Consider the following 20,025-nt stretch of genomic DNA (forward strand, 5'->3'; position numbering starts at 1 on the left):
AAGGTGCTAATTACGGTACCGCAAATTGCGGTACCGTAATTAGCACTCTGGTCCCTTTGCGGGTTGGTTTTTAACGCCTGCTAAAAAGGAGGCGTTAAAGTACCAACCCGCAAAGGGAGCTCGTAGTAAGGCGGTAAGGGTTAACGGTCACCGGTACCATTACCGGTGACCGTTAACCCTTACTGCCTTCCGTGTAATGAGGCCCACTGTCTTGGCCTAGGTAAAATAGCTCCTGGTTAAAGCTTTAGCTTTACTTCTCCTATCCCTTTCAACAGTCCCACTTCATAGGGACTATTGGTCCATAAGACACTCAGTACCCGCCCTAAGCCTTCCTCAAGACAGGGTGGTGGCAGATTTCACAACACAGCCATTCTCTGTGACACTTCCCTGTAATGTATTCTCACCCAATGTGTAAAGTTCATGTCAAACATCACCTCATGGTCTGATCGATTGCCTAGGACCAATTCCTCATCGGTCACGTTAGTCAATCTGTATCCTTACCCTACCGCAATTACTGTCCTCCATGATCGTCCTGTGTTGTCAGTTCCATGCAATATTATTCACTCATCTCTCACTATAACTGCCTCGATTTCTATTGGGATCACCTTTCTTTCCTTTTTTTTATCTAAGGGAATCTCTGGTCTGAATATGAACTCATTGGGTATGCATAACAGCCTCCCTTGTATCCCTGGGAGCCACATGATCAATGCGTCCACCCCATATGAAAACAGTTTAATGTTTACTGGCACCCCCCTCTGTACCGTCTGGCCACAATAAGCTTGCATGAGTTTCTTCACGTTCATGTAATGAATTCCGAGTGTCGAGCACACTATCCCTTTGTCTGTGAACGAAATGGTCATGTTAAGTCTGCAAATCATGTCTCTACCCATTATATTCACTGGTGTCTGTCGGGAATATAACAGCGGCATGGTCAAGTCATGTTCTCCCACATAAAGTGGTAATTCCTCGGTGAAAGGAACCAAATCCATTGCCCCGGAGAATCCCTGCGCATTCATGGCAATGCCAGACATTGGAGATCTTCCCTCCCTAATACAGGACCTAGTCACTCCCGTATCTACGAGAAAGGGAAAAGTCTTGTCACTGATAGTCACCCCTGTATGTGGTTCCTCAGCCGGAATGGCTGTAACAGATAGGATCCAACACATAAGGCCTGTCTGTGGGCTTTCCTTTTGAGGACATAATGACATTCCTGTCCCTGTAAATGCATTATCCCGCTATAACAGTCACCCCTCCCAGCTTTCGCACAGGAGTCGGCATCGTGTAGTCTGCGTGTGTCATGATTATGATGTTCTGTTGAACTGGTGCCTCCTGTGCTGGCTGTGATTACTGCATGTGTCCCTGCATCTGCACTGCATGTGTCATTGGCAGATATTTCTGCATTTGCATGTCTTGGGTATGCCTCTGTTGTGGCTCGTACATCTGCGCTTGCATGTGATCTTGAGCATAATAGTCAGCCTGCTCGGTCTGGTATGTGGGCTGTTGCTGCGTTCCCCGAATTTGATTCATTCTGCATCTATCTCTGCATACTCGAGCTATGTGGCCTTGTCTTGTGCAAATCCAACATACTATGGAACCCCAATTGGTCTTGCTACCCCCTATGAAACCCCCCTATGTTCTGCTGCATTGGGTGTCTCAACCATCTTCCCCAAGGTATCCCTCCTCATCCTCTTGGCCACTGATTCATATCCCCTCATCCTGCAAAGCCTCCCCCTGCCATCTGTGGTCTGTACTGCGCATGCTGGGTAACTTTTCCTTCTCAGCTCATCAGCATCGCCCCTTCTTGCATTCTCTTGCATTAACCTGCAATAGTGCACTATTGTTAGTTGAATTTGTGACCACAGCTTAGCCTCCATCCCCACTAGCTTCTTAAGTTGTTGTTGCACTTGCTAGGGTTACCCCTGACTTAATATGTGGTAAAATAATCACACTGTTTTGTCCCACGGTTCTCTCATCTCACAGTGCCATTTCTTTTGCATTTGTTGAATATATTGAAGTGTGTCTTAATCCTCACGCATTTTGTGTGCCATAATCACGCTTACATCAGAGGCGTCTGGGTATTGCCCCATTAGAGCTTTCCATAAAGCCTTTTAACAGTTATTGAACAGCGCGCCATTGTGTGCCGTGTTTTGTGCGATCACTGCCGGATACCCTGCTCTTTTTCATACATTGTCAGCTACCTCACCAAGAATGTCTGGGAGTAGGCTTTTCATGTCTCCTACCGCTAATGTCGTCCCTGCTGTCAGTCTGTTGATCTCATGAATCCACTTGCCAGCCTCAGCAGTTAACGAAGGCAACTTGAATCTTAAATTGTCTTTGTCCATTTGCTGCCATGGAATATATTGAGGTCGCCCACCACCCTTCTCCAATAATGGGAATTGTGTCAGTGTCGTCCCTCCATCCTGTCTCCCCATGTCTTTAGTGGCGATGAACACGCTTGCCATCTCTGTGCTTCTCCGTCCTGGCCGGGCCTTGAGCCTCTGCGCATATGGATTGAAATCGTCTGTGCTCTGTGACCCACCATTAGAACGCGGCAGTCACCCTTCGATGTTCTCCTCTTTTCTGCCCACCTCGCCTCCCCATATTGTGTCTCTATCTGGCCTTGCTTCCCTGGAGCGGCGAGAATGTCTTCCCTCTTCATCGCCCTAACTCTCCTGTGAATCTTGGTCTGACCCCATGGTCCCAATACTACTGTCACTGTCCCCTTCTCGCTTATCCTCGAAGCTAAGTCTCCTTAAAGTTGTGTCTTCCTGCTGCTTTCCCTTTGCTCAATCTGTATCTCTGCGTTCCCCCCTCACCGAGGTTTGAGCAGCACTCATTTATGCACATAGGGCAGCTGTGCTGTCTCTTCTGCTCCTATAAAGTTCTCCTATCCTTCTTCGTATTCTGTCCCCATCCTCATCTTCTAAGCATGGCAAGTCCATCTTAATCCCTACCATTTTTAAAGAGCGCCTCTCTCTGCTCTCATCTCTGTCTCGCTTGCTCCTGAGTTCCTCTTTTTCCCTGGGTCTATGTTCTTTAACGAGTCGCTTGACTTCTAACCTCCTTCTCTCTTTCTTTATCTGAAATTTCCTTTCCTGTTCTTTTTCCCTTTTCTCCTTGCTATGTCTTCTAGCTCTATCTGTTTTCTTTTCTCCCTTTCTTCTTTTTTTTGTGCTTCTGCTCGTTCCCTTTCTTTTCGCAATCTTTCACTTTTTTCCTCTTCCTGTTCCCTTCTATGCACTTCCTCCATTATCTCCGCCCATTCTTTAGCTTCCTCCTCCATGTCTTTACTACTCGGTAATTCCTTCCCCATTTTCCCTGTCTTATTTGCTGGTTTTCCGTCCAATTTGAGCAATTTCTGTCCACCCATCCATTCATTCAGTACTATCGATTCTTGGCCTTCACCATGCCCTGTCCTCCCCAAGTCATGCTCCTGTAGTTTTGCTTGTATCTCGCTGCGTTCCTTAGATTTGCTGCTAAGTCTTCCATTGCTTTACTCGCTTGCTTTGCACCATCAAGTGTATCTCCGCTACTATACGCTGGAGGTGCAAAAGTGGGACTGGTGTATCCCGCGGCTACTTTTAACTCCTTCATGGGGTAAAATCCCTTGCTTTGTGTTGCTGTATCAATGTCTGCTGTTGGAGGAGAAGGAGGGGCAGCCAAAGGCTGTTCGCTCTCCATGTCTCATTGGCTCAGCATCCAATGCCGCCGAGTCAAGTCCCCTTTCTCGTCCTGAAATATTTTCCATAGCTCTAATATAGACAATCACTTGCTCAGTTTACTCCCCTTATAGGCTGCCTGTAAATAAGTGGTCATTTATTGTTGCACATATTTGGAAAAGCTACCATCTTTGGGCCATGGCTTTGCCAACTTGCCCTCTGTGTCAAGAGTCGATTCCACGCTATACTTGCGTATTTTGTCAAGATACCGCAGGAGGGACTTGCATAAATGTTAAAGAGGTGTATCCCTCATTTCATCACTTTATTTAGTATTTATCAATACTTACTTGACCTCAAATCCGGATTCCGACACATTCAGTTTTAAGCAACAGAATATAACAATATAACAACTCTTTTCTTTAGCCTCTCCGTCTTACCAATATAAACAAAGGCATGCTCTGTGCGCCGCCCCTTTGCAGCTCTACACCCTAAAGGCTTAAATCACAATTCAACTTCTATGCTTCTCAAGCTCCGCCCCAATGGCGCAACACTGGTTTTCATCACAATCGCCAAACCGCCCGCTAAGTTACACTGTTTTACACACACTTTGATTCCTATTAAATAACCTCACTAGCGACGTCACCACTACTGTAGAGGAAGGTTTTCGATACTCAATCTTTCAATAGATATGTCCATTTATGAACTGCCCCAAACACAATATGACATAACTCGCGTGCTCCCTCTTCTTATAGGAATACATCTCAAAGAGATAAATTAGGAAACCACATTCTGTGATATAAGGTAGCTACATCTGCTAACTACCTGTACTACATACAGGTAGACCATTATATACTTACCCTTGAAGAAAGCTAAGTTGCCTAACTCACAGGGATCCCATTTTTTTCCCTTCAAAGTTTTTTCATCCGCAAACTAAAATGTGTGTTTTTAGGCATCGATTTCTGCGGGTCGCCACAAAGCCCCTGGGGCATGCGGCAGGACGAGACAGTTTCTCGATGAAAGAACCTAGCAACCTCCTCTGCTTCCACTTTGTATAGGCATGGCCGGGGCTCACAAGCAGTCACCCCACTTATCAGCAGAGAACACTTGGGCCCATCAAAGACTCCCCACCACGAGAACGAAAGACTCAGCCAAAGTTACTGGGCCTCATTACGACCCTGGCGGTAGCCGTGCTGGTAAAAACCCTGGCGGTCCCGGTAATTCCCCATAGCCAGGCACTGGGAAAAATTACTCCCCATTCCCATTCGAGTCCCACAGGACTCAATGGAAATGGGGAGGACGGATGTACCATCACTGTGTGCAACAGTGCCGGTGCATCCGTCAAGGTCTGCGAGCGGGTGCCTTTCCGCCCGCCAGGTCAGGCCTGGCGGGTGGAAAGGCACCCGCTCGCAGAACTCAGAGTATGCCGGTGCAGTAAAAACAGTGCTGGTAGCTTACCGGCAACATTGTTACTGGACCGGCATACACATAATGAGGCCGACTGTCTTTTATTAGCAATACAAAATGACAGGGATCAAACCAGAAATACAAGTATCCTCTGGACCTCTCAGCTTCTAAGTGTGTGTCATCCAGTGTTTTTCCTGGTATGATGTCACAAATCCAAGTTCCATCCCTGAAACCTATCGGACATTCACAGTCGCTCCCCCTGGTACCACCTCTGCTAGAATAAATCTACAATGTTGCAGGGTCGCAGAGAGACCATTGGCCCTTGCAACAAAGGATATCCCCACGTGAAAGGTGAATCCGGATTGGGTAGAATGTGTCCTTCCATCCCTTGGGACCCTGAACAGTTACCAAACTAAGTGTACCTTTTCAAGACAATGGGAACGAACATGGCGGTGTGAAGTGTTCTCTAATGTTGCCATCTCTGATCACCTAAGCCTGAGACAGTGCATTCAGTTAGCAGTTCATATGCAACACTTGTAACTTCTCTCCTCTGGTTCGATGGGAACAGCCTTCTACGTCTGACTTGGCTGAATGGGCATTGTCCTGTTCGGCTGGGTCAAGTGTGTTGAGACCACGAAATTAAACTGTCCTGCTTGTAATTATGAGGATTTTAGCCTCATTTTCTGCAGGTGGCTCATCGCCTTGGTAATTCGAACTTTCCGGTCTCCACTTGTCCTTGGCTGGGTGCATCGCTTCTGCACACCTCTGGTTGCAGCGATCATGCCAGCTTTTCCATGTACCCAAAGCCTTCTCTCCTTTCTCATTCATTTCAGAGACCTACAGCTTCTATGTGGTCTCTTGTGGCTTCTCCATGTCAGTGGCAATCAAGCATGTGCAAGCTAAATATATGAATACATTGCATCTTGCGGTTTCAGCTTTGGGGAAAGATATGAATATATAGAGATATGTAGGTGTGTCCGTCTTCTGCCTACATGGATCATAAGCAATGTTCCCTCTAAGCTGCGCACGTGTGCGCTTGCCCAGTCTCCTTCTAGGTGCCGCTTAGAAGAGTTTTATCAGCGCACACAGACAATTCCAACCTTCTCGAGAATTTAGTAAGGCACAAGCCACAGCAGTTAGATGACATTTTCTTTCTCTCTTAATAGTTTACATTATACTAACTAGTCCTTTTATGTGATTTAGCCTATATACTTTGCCCTACTGTAACTAGTGTGATCTTAAAGACCTAAAAACTCTTAAAAACAGAATATACTCTCAACAAGTTAAAAACGAACATGAAAAAGTGGCCCCACGAACAGAAGATCCAACTACGATATGCCTGCACACATTAACCAAATAACTTCCCCTCCCACTCCGGACTCCTATACTTGACTCTACCACTCCTCTACCTTATGACTAACGTCTGCCCAAGGCCACATATAGATACCACAGGACAACCTTCGACTCAGTCTGCCTTGACTCTGCGAAAGGTTACAAGACCTGGACCAACATCCACTTCTTTTATGTTTGTTGTAATATCAATAATTTTCAAGCACCAGAATTTCTGCGACTCATGGTGCTTTAACAAAAGTTTCACCAACACTATGTAACCCTACTTTCAGCTGAAATATCATATACGGACTGTGAGTAAGCAGGCTAATTGGATGTGTAATCTCAACCCATGCTTCCTATTCTTTGTAAATATGTCACAAAAACTTTGAAGACTACCCTGAGAAGATAACACATTATAAATATAAATTTTACCTCTAAGGATTTTGAGTAGGCAAATGTCATGCTCATTATCTCCTACTTCATTATTACTTACAATAGCCTGTAAGTGTGAGAGGAAAATGTTCAGAGTTTCAGTGGGCACAGACCTTTAGGATGAGGTCAGCTGCAAACAATCTTCTGTGTATTGTAAAATAACTTTGTCCGTGCAGATTCATAGCATTTTCTTAAATTGCCCATGATAGGATGATGAGGCTTAAAATATAAGTTGTGCTTGCAAAGTATTGTGGGTATGCATATATCCCAGTGAGTGCTTAATAGATACAATTCCTCACTTTTACAGACCCTTGTCAGAATGTATTGGATACTAACACAGGGACCAGGGAAGGGTACTGGGCAAGGGCAGGGTGTACACTCCTTGGTGTTGAAGAACAAAACCAGTACAGTAAAGGAAATGTTTTAGTTTGCTAAAGGTAGGACACTCTAGTAACAATCCACAAAACTGCATCTTCTGCTCTTTCTATGCTCAGCTCCAGAGGGCTTTCCAATATAATCATGTGTTCTGCGTTTGTTGCCTCTAGCATCCCCATACATCTTGTTTAACTGACAACGGGGAATTGCAAATGTTGGGTTCCTAGTTACAGAAGAACGCAGTCATTCCTTTGTAGCTCTGAGCACTGCAGCTATTAACCTAAAAGGCAAATGTGATTTACTTTGATGCTCCATAAGAAACCTCTGTAAGGTCCTTGTTGAGTGTTGACTAGGCTGCAGTAAGGAAGGGAGAGAAAAATCAAAGCTGTATAATGTACCCTCTCATTTCACTTGCTATGGCAGGGTTCCAAGCAGAGCGCTGAAAATATTTTAATGCTTACCTGGAATCAAGTGATTTTTCAGGGAGTAAAAAAGTTATTAGCTATGACAATAGGGATACTTTATACTTATTAAAAGGTGTTCTTTCCCATTAAAATTCCTCTCAAGATCAAGCAGTAATATTATGAGAGGTCCTTCCTATGTGGCTGCTCTGCTGGTCATGGATTCGAAAATATTAGAGGAACATTTGAGTAGGAGCAGAGGTTAATCTCCAGTATATTTGTTGTTTCTCATTTTTGTTGGGCACTTTTTCCTGTTTTGAGTGAGTAAGCATGGGTTTGTGTGCATGCCTCTTAGCTGTAAGGCTGATTTTGTTCAAGTGTTGTTGCAACCATGCTCATAGGACAATAGGGGTCATTACGAGCTGGGCGGTTAGTGGTTAACAACGCCATTAACCCCATACCGTCCTATTACGAGTCTGCTCGCAGGACTCGCAAAGGGCGCCTGGTAAAACCAGGTGCACTTAACGGGTCCCGCTAGCAGACCAGGGAGCTAACAACGGGCCCGTTATTAACAGGCCCGTTGTTAGCTCCCTCCCCATTCTCATTGAGCCCTATGGGGGCTCGAATGGGAATGGGGATGTACCGGGTCTGGGTTCAAATTGCGGCATGGTTATCTCCAACCTCGTAATGACCCCAAATGTAATTGTGGATAGTAAGCAGAGGCACATGTATTCTGATGACCATACTCTGATGCAGTTATTCTGATGGAATTTACATCTTTTCACAAATTGAGATGCATGTTCTCGTGGCCCTTGAATTACTTCGTTGAAGTTGCACATGTAAACCATTGGCAGGTTTTATGACACGTTCCTTTTAATTGCCATTGTTCCATCTGTACATTTTGTAACATTTCTGATTTTTTTGCCAGCCACATTAGTTATGAGAAGTGATATATTTTTTTTTTTTTAAATAATAAACGTGTTTTTTTCCAATGGCATAAAACACTTTCCGCATTGTCTCTGACCAGTGTCAACAAATGAATAGCCACAAATAAACCTATTGTTTATACTGAGCATACAACGCTTTCTTGGTGCATACACAGTATTCTCTGCACAGGAAAACCTTTGGCAGGTACTTTGGCAAATCTTGAATTCTTGGACTGATTGATGGGCTCCCTTTATAATCGCATATAAAATATTTGTTTTTTTAACAAATATCTTTGGAAAAATGCTGTCAGGTGCACCTTTTACACTGATTTATAAAGAAATGCAGTTGGTGGGAAGGGAAATTGCCTTTCAAACGCTCTTCAGAGAGGATAGCTCACTAACTATGCATGCGTTGGGTCTTGGGCCATGTCCATAACGTCATTAGTCAGTTGCGCACATGGAAAATAATGTGCACACAAAAGCCAACCATTTTTGCACTTGCAGAAAAATATTTAGAGGGAACATTGGTCATAAGCACATGATTCATGCCTTTATGCAATAAACTAGTGCATGTTCGTGTATGTTCATGAATGAATGAATATGTACTTCATGTATAAGTGCGGCAATGTCGGAATCTCATTGATAATGTCATTGATTTCTGGTTTTGCGGTCAGTCGAATTGCTCGATCAATTTCATTTCCATGTCGTCCAAATCATTGATTGGGTAAGGTCTATATGGCTGTCTGAGCGAATAACGTTTCTCACACCTGCGATACATCAATGATTGCGTGATGGGCCTAAGAGTGAGGCACATCTCTCGTTTCTCTGCCTTTGTGACGAGAGTTGCGTAGGGGGCATGAGGGTCGGATCTGGCCCCCATCTACAAAAGGAGTAGGCTTGCACAGTAATTCAGTTTGCTGAACACAGGAGTAGAGATAAGGGTTTGAGTTGTGTGGTGTGTGAGGTGTCGGTGGATTTTTGTAATGTTTAGGAGGCTGAGGCTGGCGGCAGTGGCGCTACAGTTTGCTGAGATTTCTTTTGCAGCTGCGCCTTGTCTGTCGTGCTCATGCCTCCTTTTAGAATGAGTGACCCTTTTTTTCCTAACTTGGTTTTATAAGGATGTCCTATATTTTGTGAGGTTGGCTTACCATGCCAACATGCTCAACGTCATTTATCGGATGCTCAGCCAGTCCTATTTATTATTTGAATTTTCTAACTTATACTTATGCATCCCATTATAAATCTAGGACTAATGCTATTGTTTTATGTGTATGGAATGCAGCAGTTCACTCATTGAGTTTACACTTCGGCCACGTAGACAACTTCCCCAGTCTCTTTGCTAGGGACCTGGAAGGAGGCGTACACTGTTTGCTTTGAAAATGCTCCTCTATATGCTCAAAAATGTCCAGTGCTTGGCTGTCCCTCATCTACACTATCTTAAAACAAAATGATGGTGCTGCTCGGCGTAACAGTCACTGCAACTCCTGCACAAGATGCCTTTACAATCACTTTCCGACACCCGTCGTATGGCACCTACAATGGCTATGCTTGGTAATTGGAGATTGTTTCATTACTTCCAGAGTAATTACTAGTCCGGTTTGAATCTGAACCATAGTCTGAGATGTTACTGTTGCTTCCTGTCTTTTTTTCCGTGTAGCAGAGTCACTCACCTCTGCCTTGTTTTTACTTCACTTCCAGACTAATGAATACTCCAACTTCAAAGCAGTGGCCAGCGCCATGAAGGTGATTGGTTTCAGCCCTGAAGAGATTAGCACTGTCTACAAGATCCTGGCCACCATTTTGCACCTGGTAAGTGCTCCAAGCTCAGCCACGCTCTCTGCAGGTACAGATGATCCATCGCTGGAAATGAGAACAGTTTTTGGGGACCAGGAAATGGAGCTTTAATTGGCATGAGATCCCACTTACCTCAGCAGAACTTTTTCAATTGTGTCTATTGAGAAGGATTCCCCTTTTTCTCCCCCTCTGAGTTCTTTTACCCACTCATCTGCTTTGGAGATCGGGTTATGGTGACTGCCTTTGACCAGGCACAGCTTCTGAACAATGGCCTCCATGCTACATGCGCAGAAGGTCTGCTGTACGATGATATCATGTCTGGCCTTAGGCGCTGAGATTGTTTCTGACTCACATGCAGGATTCTGCATTGGTTGACAGGGAAATGGACGAAAAGATCATGCACGGGTAGTGTGCATTCGGCATAGTAGATTAGATTGAAGCCCGTAATACCGAACAGGGGAGCGTGGGTTGCAGTGGTTTCCCCTGTTTCTCCAGTTCGGTATTATGGGCTGGGGGTGTTGCGGGGTGTCCCCTGCATGCATTAAAGGCAGTGCGGGGGACAAGCGGTTAAAAACCCAATTCGGCAAGTGGGCTCAGTAATTTTGTAATTCGATCTTTTGGGATACGTCCTTTTAACGTACATCCGGTTGACGGTTGTGAAAAATAGTTTGCATACGTTTTCATTCTGAAAATTGCTGGGTTTAGAAATGGATGAATTATCTTCAATAACCAAATATAAAACATTGATTGCTGCCAGGTCAATTTATAAGGCATCCGGTTTTATAATTTGCCAAATCGCAATTAAATTAATGTAAATTGATCCCGAATATGAATGTCCGCCTTTTGACTTGGCTGACAGAGATGTGTGAGCAGGATCCGAAGGTTAGTGGTCAGAGCACTTCTAATGCCCCCGTGCCCAATTCGTAAGATCTAAAAGTGTCTTCCGAATCATGGGGTGGCATGTAGAAAAAGAGAACAGAGCAAAGCATATTTGCTTGAGGAAGTAGTTTTAGAATTATGGCAGTGTGGTAAAACACAGCAGTAAAACTACCGCACCGCTGTACAGCAACTTTGACTGTAAGGTGGAGGATTTTCCTCCAGCATTAGCCACCATCTTACTGCAAATAAATCGGGAGAATTAATGCTGGTGGAATTTATGCCAGCGATCATTTTGCCAAAATCCCCATCGAGTACTATAGACTCCAATAAAGGGGGACTAACACCACCTACCACCGCTTGTAATCTGGTGCTAATTCCGGTGGACCAAGCAATGGTAAATCAGTTTGGTGATACATCGGCAGATTTACCATTGAAATACCACCAAACCTTTAATGAGGCCTGATATGGGAAACGAACATTCATTTGTAACTTTCTGGAAACTTCTCAAGACCTACCTTTTCCACCTGTGAGCAATCAAGTTATCATCAGCTGGCTGCAAATACCCAAAGATGGTTGAATCTGCAGTAGTGTAGCCATTTGCTTTTGAATCGCTACCTTATTTGGCCCCCTCTCTCTCTCTCCCTCTCTCTTTCTTATTCACTCACTCTTTTGAGTGTTAAGCATTGCTTTCCCCACCACTGATGGGCACATTATCATTACCAACCATACTGGTTCTCTGTTGCCCATGCAGGAGACATATTGGCATCACACTTCCACATCTATAGCGAAAGGCTGGGTTCTTTAAGGTTCCTGAAGTCCGCGGACTAGTAGCACGTCTTCTGCTTTGCCGCTCACACAGAGGGGATTTATCTGCATCCCTCCGATGGCAGTTAGGCAGAATACTGGCACAGGTGGGAGAAGGCATAGAAACAGAAACCATTATCATATTTCACGTGAACTCACAAGTGTTGCAACAGACAGACACAGGTCTTGCTACTAGCTACCCGGATGAAGGTGCAGAGGCACTGACCTGGGACCATCGGCCTAGACAGGGGTTTGAGGTTTAAACTTTGCAGAACATGTGACTAGGACTTGGGTCCTGCCAATACAAACACCTCACACTGCCACACTGTAATCCCAGAGGTCGAAATTAAGATTGGATGAGCAGAAGCTAAAAGCAGCTCCTGGGTATGAGCAGGAGCTACCACTGGGGAACTGGGAGCGAGTAGTAAATAGTGTTCCGTAAATGTCATTTCCACCTACGATGCATTGACATTGTATCCATTATTTATGACTCCTTATGCTTTAAATGTCATATAGATGTGTCCATATGCTCCTGTATAGATCATCCTAAATGCACAGAGTAAAATTCACATAGGTGCATTTGTTCGGCATCATTTTGCCTGGGAGCCAAAGGTAGCTTCTGGTAGCTGTTGGTCTTCAGCTAACCAGGCTCTTCTAGGCTACAAGCTAAAGCGAAATAGCTCCCAGATCCCCTCAGCTTCAAACCATGTAATCCTCAGAAACATACGCATGAAGAGATGTGCTCCATACTAACATTGGACCGAGGGATTTGGGTTCCAATCCTACCCTTATAAATTGTGAACATGTTTCGATCGTGGCCAAGGCACTTTATCTCCCTGCGCCTCAGTTTCCCTCCTGACATTTAAGAGCTATTTTTAAGACAGCAGGCACATTTACGGAATGTTCTAGAAACAACACTGTATTACGCTACACACGTCTCCTCGTTCATTGATACTCTTGAGGGACTGCCATGGTCCGAGCCTTTGCTTGCAGGTGTGAATGAGCAATAGACATTCTGCCATACTCAAGAGTTTCTAATGGGGGGCGAGTGGGAGAGACAGGACAGAGAGGAAAGTCTGGTCTCAGTCTTGGGTTTAAGGAGACGTGGCCTGCTTTTTTTGGCAATCACGGAGATCGCCCAAGAGACTACTGGAGCATTGTCACCCGTGAGGGGGGGTGCCTGTACCAGCTAAGATGGTACACCTGGGGTATAGTGAGCAGCTCTAAAGGTCCCCCCCTAGTATTGCAGTCACATCTGGCGGCCCCCATTTGGACTGCTATACACAGCTCCATAGGCACCTATATGGTGTGCAGCGAAGTTCAGAGCGCTAGACCTATAGGACGGATCACGAACAGTCCAGGGATGGAGCCACCAAGACAGTGCAGAACCTGCACTGGAAATCCTATGGCTAACATCCCCACTGTCCTGTCTGGAACGGTTTGGGTCTATTTGACCTAAAACATTTGACAAAATCACATTTGATAGAATTGATTTGACCTTTTTTCGTTTTTTAATGTCGGAGAGACCCCCGCCATCCCCCTCCCCACTTCCGCTCAACCTAATCTATACTCTTACCCACCCCCGTATATATATATATTTAATTATATTTTACTGAAAAAAGGTTTAAAAAAAATGTGATCAAATGTTTTAGGTCAAATGTTTTTAGGTCAGTTATGCTCATAGCTCTGGAACAGCATAGGGAGGGGTGAGTTATGATAGACACATTGCACTATTATGAGGTTCACTTGAAAAGGAGGCATTGAGTAGGGTTGAGCTGAGATGCCATTCTAGAGCAAGGAATCTTTACATACCATGTGCAGGGGCGATGAGGGTGGCAGGGAGAGTAGTCCTGAGCAGACATATGTTAGGAAGGCCTGTGTCATATACATTGTATGTTACATGCAAGGCAATTTGTGCCATGAGGAGGATGGGGCAAGGTCAGTCACAGAAGACATCATAGTATGATGCTAAAGACCAAGCTGAAGTCAACATATTAACTTAGGCCGGGAAACAGGAATTTGATGCCCACTTGGGATTCCTTCTCTGCAATCAGTATTTGGGTCACTTGAGTGCAAGGTGGTTCAGTCTGAGGCCTTTAGGGTAGCTGAATGAGAATATGCACCAGCTCTACTGCTGGCAATGTTGGTGGAACGGCCGCTTAAAGTAGTAGATAGCCCTTCAGACACGCCGCATGGAGCAGGCCACTGCACGGTCACATTGAGTCCCTGGGCAGTCTTTCCATTTTTGCGGCAAACAAGAATTTGTGAGTAAAACACTTGTGAGTTGAACACTTAGTACATTTTAAATCCTGGCCATGTTTTACAGTGGCGAAACTACCATGGCTTCCTACGCAGACTGTTTACAAAGAGAATGGGTCACGAGAATCGGGCTGGACCCAGTATGAACCGGCCATCATTGCCGTGCGGAGGCGTAGCCAGGATTGTCTAATAAGTGGGGCCTGAAGCGAATGTAGTTGGGCCCACACTGCAGTGACATTAACATCTGCGAATGCCCACCCAGCGCTGCAGAGTGGGCATTTATAGATTTTGGGTGGGCCTTGCCCGCTCAGGCCCCACCCTGTCTAAGCCTCTGTTGCCGGGTCATGGCCATCTTGGTCAGCTGGTAGTTGATAGCCCTGATCATAAAAGGGGATTGCAAGGAATCAGAAATCATTCTTTGCATTATGTTTGACCCCCTCCTTACCCCACTCCTGCCACCATCTACACTGGTGCATACTCTTTGGTAGATGCATGCCTCGGGTGTGTTTCTGATGCCTCTATTTCTCTTTAGGGCAACCTCTGCTTTGTCTCTGAGGGTGAGACAGTGAGGGTGGAGAACGGCGCACTAATCTCCTACATTGCGGACCTCACCTCGACAACATCTGAGGAGGTGCTCAAAACCCTTCTGTACCGGATGGTGGCCACAGGTGGAGGTGAGGTGATCCAGAAGGGCCACAGCATCAAGGAAGCCAACTACGGAAGAGACGCTTGTGCAAAGGTAAGAACTGTGGATCCGACTACTGACAGGCAGCCTGTGCAAGCTTGGTCAAGCCAGCGCCGGCTCAAGTTGTGCTAAGGGGGTGCGGCCGCACAAGGGCGCCCACCCCACGACACAGCAAATAAAGGGCGTGTTGCCTCCAGCTCAGTGTCAAGTAACCCTAAATATCGGTCTGGTCCAGCGCCTATTAAAGATTCATGCCACCCGAAGTGATTTTTTAATGGGCTCTAGCCCAGAACAATTTTTAAGTTTACATCACACTGCCTGGTCCTTAAACACACTTACAAGAACAGCAGGGGGCTCAGTTCCATTGTTCGGCTCTGAACTGAGCCCCCAACTGTTCTGCATTTGTGGTGGGTTGGCTACAATGCTGTCGGAATGTTGGGGAGGAGCACACTGAACAATCTTGCACAGGGCGCTGGCAGACCTGGGGCCCGGCACAGGGTCAAGCAATAAAGGACTGGTGTATATTGTTTGCTCAGTGATATGTAAATACATTTCTGAGCCTTGTGATTATGGTTAGATCACATGCATGGCATAGGGCGCTATCTAGTGGTTGGCTCAGTGCATGACATATATTTTTTCGAATTCGAACAACCGGACGTCGACTAGGTGTTTCTGTAACACTACTCCTGCCCTGCGTGTACATAGATCCATGATCCATCACATGCTGATATCCTCAGATTCTTTTTCCGCCATTGGTTGGCTGCAGCTTCAAGAAGGAGGAAAAATGCTAATGTCTTTTGATTCGATATCACTTGGTCGGTGCTGAATTACATTCAATCGACACCAGAGGTGACTAGAAGCCATCAAAAGCATTCGACGATGACCACTACCACTACTGGAATATTGTTAAGGAGAGTGGGGGAGCATTTATTATCACTGGTTAAGGCCCAGAGAATGCCTCTTTACCCTTCCCTACTCTTTACAAAGGCTGTCTTTGAAACCTGTCCCGCCAGTTAAACGATGACGGGGTACAGCTCAAAATTCCTGTGAAAAGACACACACAGAGTGTGCAATAATTGTCTACCCAGGAAACGCACCAAAGATGGAAGCCAAAAATTCAACACTTTGAGATTGCCGATAGAAATGCTGGGCGGTATACGCAATATTGTCAGAAGCTAAGCAAGGTGAGGCTGGCGTTCATAAGCAGGAACTCAATACTGGGGGTTTCGGACACTGAGGATGGGATTAACCTCAAACAGCCATGTGTAAATGCTGCATGCAAATAAATTGGTTACAAAGTAAATCCTATATACGCTCCCACTAAATTGTAGTTGGTTATTTAAAACACACTTAATACCCAGAGGTTTCTAAGCGCAGACCCGGGGATCAAATCTGTGTTGCTTTATGTCGTTGTGCTTCCAAGGTGAGCACATTGCCCCTGAGCTATCCTCCCAAGACTGAAAAACAGGTATATTATAAATAGCATAGAGCTCTCCTATTTCTCTCACCAATGTCTCATCTATCATTTTTATTGTTTTTTCAGTACCTATAAATTAAAAACAAAGCGAAAATCGCAAGCTACATAGAAGAAATCTAGTAATTCAACACACAATATAAATAAGGTCATTTATCAACCAAATACATGAATAAGTAATCTGTGGTGAAACGTAATAAATATACCGAATGTTTTTCATAATAGCAATGCTTTATTAATTCTATTACAGGGACATTTATGATATATAACCCCTCTGAATAATATAGCTAAAATAGATATCCTCCTGATGAGCCAACGTAGTGGTGAAACACGTGGGGAGAATGAGAAATTTGCATTCGGATGAGAAATAAGGATGAGAAAGATGAAAAGTAAACTAAAAAAGGATGAGGATTATCTAAAATTGTGGAATAAGTAATATTATACAAAAGGATTATAGGAGAAGGACCAATTGTGTATTTAGAAATATGAAAAATTGGTGTGTTCTGAAGACATCATACAAAAGAAATTTGTGAGAACGACTAATTGTGGATTCAGAAATAAAAATAACTGATGTATTTTGAAAACGCAAGAGGACGATGAAGAGGACTACATTTTGATGAAAGCATTTAAAAACACTGTGAAATTGAAACAATGTAATGTAATGCACAGTGGAATTGACCAACAATGGAATTGGTAACAGAAAATTTAAATATTGAGAAATTGAAACAACTGAATAAACAGTGAAATTGACAACTGAAACAGCAACATTGTTCCTGCTATTGAATTGGGTCATCTTTTGCGCTTGTACACCATGCTTAGCGATACATAAATGACTATTTGGAAATAAGAGCAGTTTATGTCTAGTGGACTACCAACCAGCAATAAGCCAAAAAATAAGCTAACAACACTATAGTGTACTGGAAGAATTATATAACTACTGCACATCATAGCGTAACGTGATAAAACGGTGTCCGGTCATTTGGTCGAAAATAAATGGTCGAATGACCATTTGATCAAATCAAAATGGTCGGAAAAAAAAGGTTGAATGTATTTATTTATTTATTTATTTATTTATTTTTTAGTTTGGTTGCTTGAAAAATATTTTTTAATAAAGAAAAAGGGAGATTGGGGGGAACCCCCCCATAAATAAAATAAAAATAAATAAAAAAAATTCGACCTTTTTTTCGACCATTTTACATCGATTAAATGGTCATTCTATCATTTATTTTCGACCAAATGACTTGTAACCGACAAAACGCCATGCCTGGATAAGTTGAACAGGGCTCAAGGTAGAGACTCAGGCCACTCTCTAACACAAGCCAGTCGAAGAGTTACTTCTGTTTGGGAAAGCAGTTGATGAGGTCAAAAAAGGACCATGGCACTTTGAAAACACCAGGGGGTGCCTCCGCAAATTGTCAGTTCTTTCGGAGTGTGCCGTATACTCTCCATCCTAGCCAAATAACAACCAGCAGGTAGTTTACAGGAGCACAGTCACAGCCGTGAACCTACACCACAGCTGCACTAGAGCAACACAGAGGCAGGTCAAGAGGGAGTGGACAAACCCAAATAGTGATTTCATGTTCCAGATATCCCTCCCATGTTGCCCCAGTATGGGAAGAATAGCATCACATCGGAAAAGTGGGTGTTGGACACAGTGGCTTGAGGCTACTCCCTTGAGCTTATAGATACACTGCAAAAGATTCCTGTTTACTCTTATCGGGACGACTGGCTCATAGCTGGAGAAATTGAGCCAGTTTGCTAGCACAAGATTCAGAAGATTGTAGACTTTTTTCACCAACTAGGTTTCTCAATCAACGAAACAAAGTCAAGTTTAAACCCTTCTGGGGAGTTCTAAATACAGAGTGAGGAAAAGCTTATTCCTCTCAAGAAAGAGCACAAGAAATATTAGCACAGATTCCTTGTTACCAGATCTGAGCCCTGATACTGTTCAGAAAGGTCACAAAGCTTTGAGGAATGATGACTTTTTCTGATTGGTCATTTATGATTGGTCATTTATAACGCGCTTAATACCCGGAGGTTTCTAAGCACGGACACGGGGATTGAACCTGTGCTACTCCGCGTCGTCTTGCTTCCACGGTGAAGCGTTGCCCCTGAGCTATCCTCCTGAGACCTTATATCTACATGGTGCCTTATGCATACCTAAATATGCGTCCCAACAATGTCTCACAGACCAATCGGCCCAGGTGTCTGGCGGATGAGACAATCTAGTCATGGTGTTGCAAAGGGTGGTGCACGAACTTCATTGCTGGACACCATCAAACATGTTAAACGGCAGACCTTTCACCAATCCACCAGTACAGATATCAATGACCACAGATGCCTCTCAGCTCTGTTGGGAGGTGGAGGAAAGGGAGTGGGGCATTGCCAGAAGCTCACTGGGCATGGACACAAAAACAAGCAGCGCAACACATAAACATGTTAGAACTCCTGGCAATAAAGATGGCCCTACTCTCGTGTCAAGCAAGGCTTCACAACAGCAGTGTACTTATCAAAACACAGACAACACCACAGCTATGTTCTACATAACAAATAGGGTGGAACACACAGTCACACCTTGCACAGCAGATACAGCATGGGAGCATCAAGAAACACATATTCATTCAAGCACAGCACATACCAGGAGATCGCAGCGTCCTATCAGACAACTTAAGCAGGGAGTTCCTACAAGATCACAAGTGGGAAATCAGACCAAACACACACAGACAGATATTTGCAGTGTGGAGCAGCCAACAGTGGATCGGTTTGCAACAGCCCAGAATGTGAAGTGACCAGCATTTGCACTCAGGTACCCACAGAAGGGGACACCTGGGAATGGACTATGGATAAATTGGTCAGGGACATTTGCCTATGCTTTTCACCCGACAGCTCTAATTCACAAAGTGGTAAACAAACTACTCCACAAATGTTTAACGCTACTCTTCATTGCACTAATGTGGGCAAGGAAAATGTGGTACCCAGTCCTCAATGAAGATGGTTGTCCAACCACTGATCAAGTTACGCCCCTTACACAACATACACAACAGCAGGCTTAAGTAACACACCCAAGCCTGCAGACATTGAACTTGGCAGCGTGGCCTCTGAGGCCATAGGGTTTGGACATTTCCACTTGCCTCCAAGATATACAAAGGTATTGTGGGAGACCAGAAGCTCAACGATAGATACAGCTACTTTAGCAAGTGGAAGCTGTTCATCATATGCTGTTCAAAGAAGGGCATCAACCCTACTGACTGTACCCCAGCCAATATCGTGTTATTCATGCTATTTCTGCTAGACTCTGGATTGGTGTACAACTCCATTAAAGTTCATATGGCAGCATTGGCAGGCTACACCACGTCTCAACACAAGACATGCTGGTGGTGGTGGCCAGTCGTTAAATCATGTATATTGGTAGTCAAGCACATTCACCCACCAGTTGCACACCTTCCTCCTGAATGAGACCTTAATACAATTCTAGAAAGTCTCATGAGTTGCCCATCTGAACCAATGCACAAAGGCCCTCTAAGGGAGCTCACCAACAACATAGTATTCTTAATCACAGTCATGTCCATCAGGAGGATATGAAAACTTCAGGCCCTCTCAG

The 20,025-nt window shown here is 44.5% G+C and overlaps 1 protein-coding gene across 1 annotated transcript in view; it reads left to right on the forward strand.

The window, feature by feature from the left end:
- Positions 1 to 20,025, forward strand: part of MYO1G (myosin IG) — a 1,030,638-nt gene that overhangs the window by 310,017 nt on the left and 700,596 nt on the right. Inside the window, exons 7-8 of the mRNA XM_069645825.1 lie at positions 10,228 to 10,338; positions 14,798 to 15,004. Of these exons, the coding sequence (XP_069501926.1) occupies positions 10,228 to 10,338; positions 14,798 to 15,004 (318 nt within the window). The remainder of the gene's footprint in view (positions 1 to 10,227; positions 10,339 to 14,797; positions 15,005 to 20,025) is intronic.

This window comes from Ambystoma mexicanum, chromosome 2p (genome assembly GCF_040938575.1).
Source record: "Ambystoma mexicanum isolate Mex_15411 chromosome 2p, UKY_AmexF1_1, whole genome shotgun sequence".
NCBI lineage: Eukaryota > Metazoa > Chordata > Amphibia > Caudata > Ambystomatidae > Ambystoma > Ambystoma mexicanum.